Raw genomic sequence first — 9,874 nt, 5'->3', positions numbered from 1 at the left:
AACTTTACAACTTTCAATACAGTTTCTATTCAAATCACATCTTATCCATCATTGTGTGGTTCCCTCTCTGCTGATCCTTTCAAGGCTCCATAGTCTTACCTAGAACTTTCTGATACTAGTCCAAAGTTGTCGAGACAATAATTTAATGCGTATCTCATATTATTTAATTGTAATACCTGTTACACTTTTCAGCTTAAAAAAAAAAAAGACAATGCAAACTCAAAATGTCAGGAAAAAAACACTGGGCTTGTATAATGTGACCATAAGACTGCTCTTTCAATAACTCGTCCTGCTAAGAAAAGAGTAAGACAAGGACTGTCGGAAACCTCTAAAACAGAAATAGACTGTAAGCTGCAGACAGTCAACTATGACTCTGTGACAGCCATAGCGTAAAAGCAGATGAGTGCACTGCAAGGAAGCAAGACGTTCATCCTTGCTCAAGAAATAGCTGATCAAAGTGGGTTGTCATATGCCATTTGAGTTGTCATTATTTGGTTGAATGAACTAAAATTGTGCTGAATTGCTGGACCAAATGATGGCAAGGATATTGTTACCAAGACAACCCTCTGTTATGGAGATAGCCAGAGAGGTGGTAAGGCTCTTTAACTCTGACACTGAGATGATAGATGGTAAATTCCAGGTAAATGAGTCCACTTTACACGCGGATTTTTTCTTTTTTTGAGGAAAGCTCCCTTTTTGCATGAAAACCTCAATTATTTCTCTGAAAGGTTTTACAGTAACACAGCAATCTTTGGAGTCTCACCAAAGTCCCGTTGAATATATTTATCTTAAGTTGCTCTGTGTGGTAATGGGGCTAAAATGTAAATGTGGAAATGTAAATGCACTGTGATGCCTTGCAGTCTAGGGATACCTATAAAGAATACATGATGAGCCGTTCCCAAACTCTTGTTGAATACTCGTTTCTGTTCTGCTCTAATGCATGTCTCAAGGCCTAACCATGCCCACTCATCCAGTGAAGTTTATTCCTTGTATATCCCTATGGGGGGGGGGCTGCTGTTCTGCCATAATAAGAACACTGCTATTGGCTTCAATTATACTGTCAAGTGAATGATTGGAATATTCTATATGTAAGTGGTCTACTGTAAAAAAGTATAATGGGATGTCTATTACTGTGTCTTTTATTTTCAAAATTGGAAGCCGCTAATGCTGAATTGGTGGTTCATAAGTGCTCTGCTGAATGCCAGCTTGTATTTGAGAAAGAGACTTCTCAGTGAGCTGTGAAGGTAAGCTATTAGAGGGCATTTAAAGGACCTTAAAAACTTTAAAGATAAATATTTCACATGGAAAACATGAAAAGCTGATAAAGCAAGGTTGTGTGATTTTAGACTCCCCCCCCCCTTTTAGTCTTTATTAGCAGACAGAATGGCATTCAGTAAATGGCCCAGGGCAGAACTGGGCCCAAAAGTGATCTCTGATATTTAAACTGTTGCAAATGACGTGTCAAATATATATAGAGAGATGTGTTTTATGTGTTTTTCTAAGACATTGCAACAAATATCACATCACAGTTCTATAAAGAAATCTGAAATAGACAAAAAGGATTGGATAGAGTGGCTGAGTAGTTTCTTTATTCACTATATAACTGTAATGTCCTCTGCCTCTAACGCCTTGCTAGAGTCGACATTCAGACTAAACTCCTCTTCAAAATGACCACGCAGACAAGAGGGTTTGACTTCACTCCCTTTACTTAGGCCATTTGAAGTAGGAGTTTAGTCTGAATGTCGACTCTAGCAAGGCGTTAGAGGCAGAGGACATTACAGTAAAACGACAATGCCCTTAAAGACCATCTTAAGGGAGACAATTGCCACTACAGCAGAGAACAGGAGAACAGGAGAAGTCTTTTCCCCAAACAATAGCATGCACTTTCTGATGACATCATAGAACAGAGACAGATTTGCGCATGTTACACCAGGTCATGCCAGAAGGGGGCACTAAAGAGTAACTTTCTCAGGGAAAATCTATTTAAACAGAACACGGTTACATGGTGACAGAACACTCCCCGTCTGAAACTCAGCAGGTTTCACCTACTAACATGACAAGGTCAAACACATTTCAGTCATCTGGAGGAATGAGCAAGATCATCTCATTCACGGGTCGGACGTAAAGCTTTGGTCCCTCTTTCTTAATGACCTTCACTTGCACTTTGCGCACCCTTCCATCTTTACTGGGATACACATCGACGATAATACCTAAGGGCCAGTCGTTCCTACTGCACTGACTGTCCTTAAGAAGCACCACACTTCCTAGCTTAAGGTTTGGCCGGTCAGAAGTCCACTTTGTTCGACACTGTAGTGTTGACAGATACTGTTTCCGCCACCTGTCCCAAAATGTGTTAGACAAGCTTTGGACCCTGCGCCACTGTTGCTTCAATAGGTCTTTATGTCCAAAATCTCCTTCTGGTACTGGGCATGGACCTACTTTCTGAGTAAGCAATGAAGCCGGTGTAAGAATGAAAGGATCTGTAGGATCATTTGACACAGGCACCAGTGGTCGACTGTTCACTATGGCTGAGACCTCAGCCATGAATGTTGTGAGTACCTCATGTGTGAGTTTGGAGGAGCCCATCTGAAGAAGCATCGAGTCCAGGATACGACGTGTGATGCCGATCATCCTTTCCCATGCTCCTCCCATATGAGAGGAATGTGGTGTGTTGAAGGTCCACGTACATCCGTGTTCTGACAGAAACCTCTCCATGGCTTTCCCATCAAGATTTGAGGGAATCCCCATATCTTTGCAAGCTCTGGTGAAATTAGTGCCCTGGTCGGAGCGTATGTTTTTCAAAGGTCCTCGAATCGCCATAAACCTTCTGAATGCGTTTATGAAACTGGAGGAATCCAATGACTCAATTACCTCAATGTGTATAGCTCTGACACACAGACAGGTAAAGAGGACAGCCCACCTCTTACTGTCAGCGTGGCCTCCTCTCGTGCGACGGGCTGATACAGACCAGGGCCCAAACACATCAATGCCGACGTTGCTAAAAGGTGGTTCCATGCTGAGCCTGTCTGGTGGCAAGTCTGCCATCTTTTGAACTTCACACCTCCCTCTCAGCCTTCGACAAGTGACACACTCGAAAACGAGTCTATTAATTCATCTCCTGCCACCAACGATCCAGTAACCTGCAGATCGGACAGCTCCTTCAGTGAAGAGACGTCCTTGGTGACGTACCTGCTCATGAAAGTGACGCACTATGAGAGTGGTTACGTGATGCCGTCCAGGCAGAACCAGTGGCCGTTTTTCGTGGAACTCTATTTTTGCCTCAATGAGACGACCCCCAATCCTTAATAGCCCGTCTGAGTCAATGAAAGGATCCAGGGCAACGAGTGAGCTGCTCTTGGGAATGTTGGCGTTTGATGCAAGATACTCCAGTTCTTTTCTATAGACCTCTTGTTGAACTGTTTTGCTAATGACTAGCTTACTCTGTTCAAGAATATCCCCGGTTGGGGGTGTGCTGCACTGACGCCAACCCTCACATTTTTGAGCGACACACTCCTTTCCTTTTTTGAAGCTCTGAACAATGTGAATAAGGGTACCAAGAGCCCTTATGAGGGAACTCCAGCATGAGAAGCGATTGAACCGCCCAGAGCCAAGATGTTTGAGGACTGTGACCGACAGTGTTGTGACTTGAGGCCTGATTTCACTGTCTTGATCTGGTTCCAAAAGGTCAAACCTCTGTACCACAGGTGACGCCCCTTCAGGTCGAGACAAGAATGCCGGTCCAGAGAACCATATTGTGTTCTCAAGGCGGTCTGCTGTGATAGACCGTGTAGCAATGTCTGCGGGATTGTCTTCTGTGCAGACATATCGCCACTGCTGTGGCATTGTGCTTCGTCTGATCCTCTGGACTCGATTGCTCACGTATACATAAAATCTTCTTTTCTCATTGTAGATATATCCGAGCACCACCTTACTGTCTGTGTAGTAGGTGACTGCGTCAAATACAATGTCTATTTCGGAGGGGATGACCTCAGACAGAGTTACTGCCATGACTGCTGCACAAAGCTCCAACCGAGGTATAGTATGCTCTGGACGTGGGGCCAGTTTGGCTTTACTTGCAACCAATCTAGTGCAGCATCCCCCATCTGCATCCACAGTCTTCAAGTAGGCAACAGCAGCTACTGCTTTCTCTGAAGCATCTGAAAAGACACAGAGTTCTGTTAACTTGACAGTAGGTGGTGACATGTTTGAGTACGGTCGGGGGATCCTCAGATGTCTTAACTCCTGCAGAGAATCTCTCCAACTTTCCCACTCCTTTTTCTTTTCTGCTGGCAATGGAGTGTCCCAGTCTGAAGATTGTGAGGCTAGTTCTCGAAGCAGCAGTTTTCCTTGAATTGTCACAGGGGAAACGAATCCTAGAGGATCGTACAGGCTGTTCACCGTTGAGAGAACTCCTCGTTGAGTGAATGGCTTTCTCTCGTCCTGGACACGGTAAGTAAAACAGTCTGAATCCAAGTCCCAGTACAGCCCAAGGCTACGCTGCATTGGTAGAGTGTCAGCAGTAAGGTCCAAATCCTTCAGGTCTGTGGCATGATCTTCACTGGGAAAGGCCTTCATGACCTCCTTGCTGTTCGAAGCCAGCTTATGCAGCCTAAGGTTAGAGCAAGCCAGCATTTTTTGAGTTCTTTTGAGCAGATCAATAGCTGCATCTGCTGTGGGCAAGGACTTTAACCCATCATCTACGTAAAAGTCACGAGTGACAAACTGTTCTGCATCCTCCCCATACTCCTTCCGGCCTTCCTGTGCTGCACGTCTAAGACAGTAGATAGCCACAGCCGGAGAAGGACTATTTCAAAAGACATGCACGTTCATACGGAACTCCATGATCTCTTTCTCTGGGTTGTTCTCTTTAAACCAGAGGAACCTGAGGAAGTTCCGGTCTTCAGGTCGCACCATGAAACAATGAAACATCTGTTGTACATCTACAGTGAAGGCGATCTGTTCTTTCCGAAACCGAAGGAGGACTCCTACCAGGGTGTTGTTGAGGTCTGGTCCTGTTAGGAGTACTTGGTTCAGAGACAAACCTTTGTGCTGGGCACTGGAGTCGAAGACGACTCTTATTTGAGAGGGCTTCTTGGGATGGTAAACCCCAAAACAAGGCAGGTACCAATGCTCCTCATTAGGCTTCAGAGGTGGGGCTTCTTCAGCGTGCCCATTCTGAAAGATCTTTGCCATGAACGAGACAAACTCTTCTTTCATTTTAGGCTTCCTTCTGAAAGACCGTTGTAAAGATTTGAGACGTTCAAGTACTTGCTCGTGGTTATGAGGGAGCCTTGGTCGTGGAGATCTGAAAGGCAGGGGAGCCACCCACCTGTTTTCTTGGTCCTTGTAAACCTCTTGCTCCATGATGTGGATGAACTGTCCGTCCTCGATTGAAGGAGCTTCTTTGTCATCGTCCTTTGTTGTCTGGAACACATTACAGTCTAAAGTGGCCTGTTTCTCGCTGGCAAGGGGATGTTTGCATGTCAGGGGAAATGAAGGGGACCCACCACTACTATATTTCTCTTTTACAGAGTACTTGTTTGGGCATGGCTGAAAGATAGAAGGATGTCCATTTTTCAGTACGTTAGTGTAGCAAGAGCTGATAACAGTAGGTCTGTGGACATCTCCAATGCACACATCTCCCACAATAACCCAACCCAGGTCCAACTTCTGGGCATAGGGTGCATTGTGTGGGCCATTCACTTGTCTTCTGACCTTATGAACCCTAATGATATCTCTGCCTAACAAGAGCAGAATGGAAGCTTGGGAGTCCAGCTTTGGAATGTGTTTTGCAAGGGCCTTCAAATGACTGTGGTTTAATGCTACCTCTGGTGTTGGTATTTCTGCACGGTTATTTGGGATCTCGTTGCATTCAATCAGTGGCGGCAAAGAGAGTGTGACACTGCCGTTGATGGATTCGATCACAAAGCCATGTGCTTGTCTGCCTTCTGTCTCTTGTGTTCCAGCACATGTCTTCAAAGTGTATGGTGAAGGAGACCCTGAAATGTTGAATGAGTCGAAAAACTCGGTACGTGCAAGTGATCTGTTACTCTGATCATCTAATATTGTGTATACCGTAACTGCAGCATCAGGGCAACCAGTTGGGTACACCCTGGTTAGACATATTTTTGAGCAGGAACGCCCTGCGGAATAGTTTCCGCAGACCTCAGTACATACTGTGGAAACATCAGCTTCATTCAGGTTGGAGTTTCCCTCCCCGCCCTGATCTGGTGCGAATTGTGCTGTGTTGGTGGACCATTGAACAAATCCAGGGTGGAGGGCTGCAATGTGGCTCTTGCTCCCACACTCTGAGCAGGAGATGTCATCTTCACAATTCCTTGCCAAATGTGTGGCTCTACAGCACCTGTAACATATTCTGTGCCTTTTTAAGAGTGCTTTCCTTTCTTCTATTGGCTTCTCTCTAAACCCACGACACCTGGGTAAGGGGTGGGGTTTATTGTGTAGTGGGCAGCGCTCTGCTGGATCATCTCTAGTGGATGACTCGCTTCCAGATTGGGTGCCAAACGATGCAGTCCTTGTACCGTTGGAAAGGGGCAGAGGATCCGGAGAGACCCTCGTTTTAAAAACTGCCACAGCTTTGTGACCTTCGGCTTTAGACGATTGCTTAGCGCCTGATAACTCACTGCTGAATGCTGTCTGTGTGAGGCCAGGGTTGTTGCGCATCCGTGCTTCCCGACACACAAAGTCCACAAAGACGCCGAATGGGGGATAGGGAGCCCCGCGATCTTCTTTGTACTTAAAGCCTAGAGAAAGCCATTTTTCCTGGAGATAAAATGGCAGCTTCTGCACCACAGGGGTAACACCACGAGGGGTATCCAGATAACTAAGCCCAAGCAGGTCACCATCTTCTTTGACAGCCTGTATTTCCGACAGCAAGTCTCCCAGCTCTCTTAGCTTACGACCGTCTCTGTTTGGAATCTTGGGAAAGTTGTCTAATCTTTTCAAAAAGGCACCCTCGATGACCTCTGGTGCACCATAACATTCATTGAGCCTATCCCACATAGCTCTCAGTCCGTTTGCTGGTTGGTTCGCATACACAGATCGTATTCGTCTAGCATGTTCAGCTGAGTCCTTACCTAGCCATTTCACAAGGAGGTCAAGCTGTTCGCTTGGTGAGAGGTTGAGGCCTCTGATGGCATTCATAAATGATGCTTTCCAGGCTCTATAGCATTCGGGACGGTCGTTGAAGTGAAGGAGCCCTGTAGACACCAGTTCACGTCGAGCCATAAATCTAACAAGGTCTGACATGTTCTGCTCCATTTCTAGTGGAGTGTACAGTGGACCCCTTTCCTGGCATGTGGTCTCCTGTGGGTGGCTGGAGTTGTCTGGGGTTGTGATATAGGCGGTGCCGGTGTAGCCACTGTCCAGAGGCTGTCGTGCATAATTGACCGTTGGTTCTTGTTTAGGGGTGTAGGTCTCACTTTGGTCAGCTTTGCCTGGGAAATGATCCTTTAGATTTGGTATTATGGGTGTGGTTTGTGTTTGGATGTGTGGTGCCGCAACTGGCTTGAGGCTTGGTCGAAAATGTACATCAGATCCTGGCGTAAAGATCTTAGGGTAGGAGTCTATGGTCGGTGAATGCTGAGGGAGTTTCATCTCCGTGTTATCATTGGAGGTTTCTAGAATGGGCGTGGTTTGGCTGCCATGTGTGGCACCCTTCACATATTCCCTTGTGCGCGTTACTGGGTCATCAGCAGGAACATCTATTTCACTAAGACCCTCGCTATTATCTTGAATCACTGCAGCCTCCAAAACTTCTGCTTTTGCTTCTGCAGCTGCAGCCTTTTTTTCCATGCGTACTTTATCCAATGACGCTTCAAGACGCATTTTTCGAAGCTGCATAGAAGCTTCCAGTTCTGCTTGCTGCAACTTCAGATCATTCTCCTTATCCACAAATGCTGCTTCAGCCTTAGCCGCCTCAGCTTCTGCACGTGCTTGTGCGGCGGCTGCCTTACTTGCAGCTGAACTCCTGGAATGCCTGGAGGAGCCAGATATATTAGATCTGGTTTTCATTGATGCGCTGGTTCTCTGTGACATGTTGCTGTCGATTGGATTTTTCCAACATCTGCAGCTGAATCTTAGAGCTGAGCTGTTTCTGGAGGATAGCTCTACTTGCTGTCCAGTTCCTCACGAGACTGGTCTTTGAGAGGCTGTCGTTTTACTGTAATGTCCTCTGCCTCTAACGCCTTGCTAGAGTCGACATTCAGACTAAACTCCTCTTCAAAATGACCACGCAGACAAGAGGGTTTGACTTCACTCCCTTTACTTAGGCCATTTGAAGTAGGGTAAAACTGAGAAATAACATGAAATGCTCTTAGAAATCATAGATGAGGACAAATACACAATAACAGTACAAATGACTTGTTTAGCCAAAAGCGTTAGCGAATCCTCTCTTTACAAACATTTCTATTAAGTAAACACTGCAATCACATTTCTTCAAGTAGATTTGTTCATTAGTAAGGATGAAACAGAATTACATACCGACAATGCCCTTAAAGACCATCTTAAGGGAGACAATTGCCACTACAGCAGAGAACAGGAGAACAGGAGAAGTCTTTTCCCCAAACAATAGCATGCACTTTCTGATGACATCATAGAACAGAGACAGATTTGCGCATGTTACACCAGGTCATGCCAGAAGGGGGCACTAAAGAGTAACTTTCTCAGGGAAAATCTATTTAAACAGAACACGGTTACATGGTGACAGAACAATAACATCTTATATAAATCTAGGTGACCACAGTCTATTTTCCAAATATTAGACATAAAAAACCACAGAAACAACATCAGATCTGCAGCCTTCTGAAACATGCGTCACCTGCTTAGCCAAGTGAGTTGGGCTTCACCACCACAAGCTAACCTTGATTTAGTGTGTATATTCTATGTGCTGCCATCGTACAGCTTTTACATTCAATCATATGTCTGTGTATTTGTGTATAAGAGCCTTTGTTTTTTTCACACAGGCTCTTCTCCATATCAGCATCTATTTTGGCTTTCCAAGCATATGTGATTAGCAGTTGCTGCTATTATAGCACGGTGGCCAATAAATTGGCAGATACATGAAAGTCAGCACAGGGCCAGTATAGACCCTTTGATGATAACATTTCCATAAATCATCACTGCTGACAAAGCACAACTTAGACTCACTGATGTTACACCAAGTTTAAAGGCAGTGAGAGCAGTATTGGAAAAAAAAAAATACAAAGATCATGTATCCAACTATTTTTGTAACCTTAAATGTTGTAATCCTATTACTCATGAGGAGTAACTTCCCAATTCTTTACAGCTAAAAATACATATTCCTGCAGCTGGAGTAAATAGTGATCTAATCCAGTCCGGTGCAATACCACCTACTGCTCTGTATCTAACCATGAGAGCAAAAATAAATTGCTAAAAGTGTAGTTAGCTCTTTTCCCTGTGCATGACTGTAATCCTGTTGCAGGTAATCAAGAGCCTAACTTTCCAATACTGTGATGTAATAAGACACAGCTCTCCCTCTTGGATTCACTATTGATCCAATTTTGTGTGATTTCCATCTGAGCTCTGGCTGCAGACCGACTCGGCTGATGCCAAACAGACAGCCTGGGTGATGGAGGAAACAGAGCCAGGGCTGCACAAAGCTAAGCTTATCTGAATATGTATGATGTTTGACTCAAGTCCAGACTGAAACAAATCGAAATTGAATGGAATCCAGTGATGAGTGGTACTTAGACTCAGATTACAGATCTAGTTTAGAGGTTGATTACCAGTTTGGTTGTCTGATGTGAGTGTCTCTCTCTCTCTGTGAGTGTCTCTCTCTCTCTGAGTGCAGGAGGGATGTGAAGCAATGCTGGGTGAAATCAGGAGCATGTAA

At 45.0% G+C, this 9,874-nt stretch overlaps 1 protein-coding gene across 1 annotated transcript; it reads right to left on the bottom strand.

Moving 5' to 3' along the window:
- Positions 1-1,792: 1,792 nt before the first annotated feature.
- On the bottom strand, positions 1,793-3,370 carry LOC146364075 (uncharacterized). The gene has a single exon (XM_084915858.1). The coding sequence runs from the start codon at positions 3,043-3,045 to the stop codon at positions 2,074-2,076; it is 972 nt and encodes a 323-aa protein (XP_084771984.1). The 5' UTR covers positions 3,046-3,370; the 3' UTR covers positions 1,793-2,073.
- Positions 3,371-9,874: the final 6,504 nt, after the last annotated feature.

The sequence above is a fragment of the Perissodus microlepis genome, chromosome 20 (assembly GCF_051167445.1).
Source record: "Perissodus microlepis isolate ML-2025 ecotype Zambia chromosome 20, ASM5116744v1, whole genome shotgun sequence".
NCBI classification, from domain to species: domain Eukaryota; kingdom Metazoa; phylum Chordata; class Actinopteri; order Cichliformes; family Cichlidae; genus Perissodus; species Perissodus microlepis.
This window is presented reverse-complemented; position numbering and strand designations above follow the sequence as displayed.

Bases quoted from the DNA above. Each gene is read 5' to 3' on its own strand.
- LOC146364075 (XM_084915858.1), bottom strand. From the start codon at position 3,045: ATGGCAGACTTGCCACCAGACAGGCTCAGCATGGAACCACCTTTTAGC.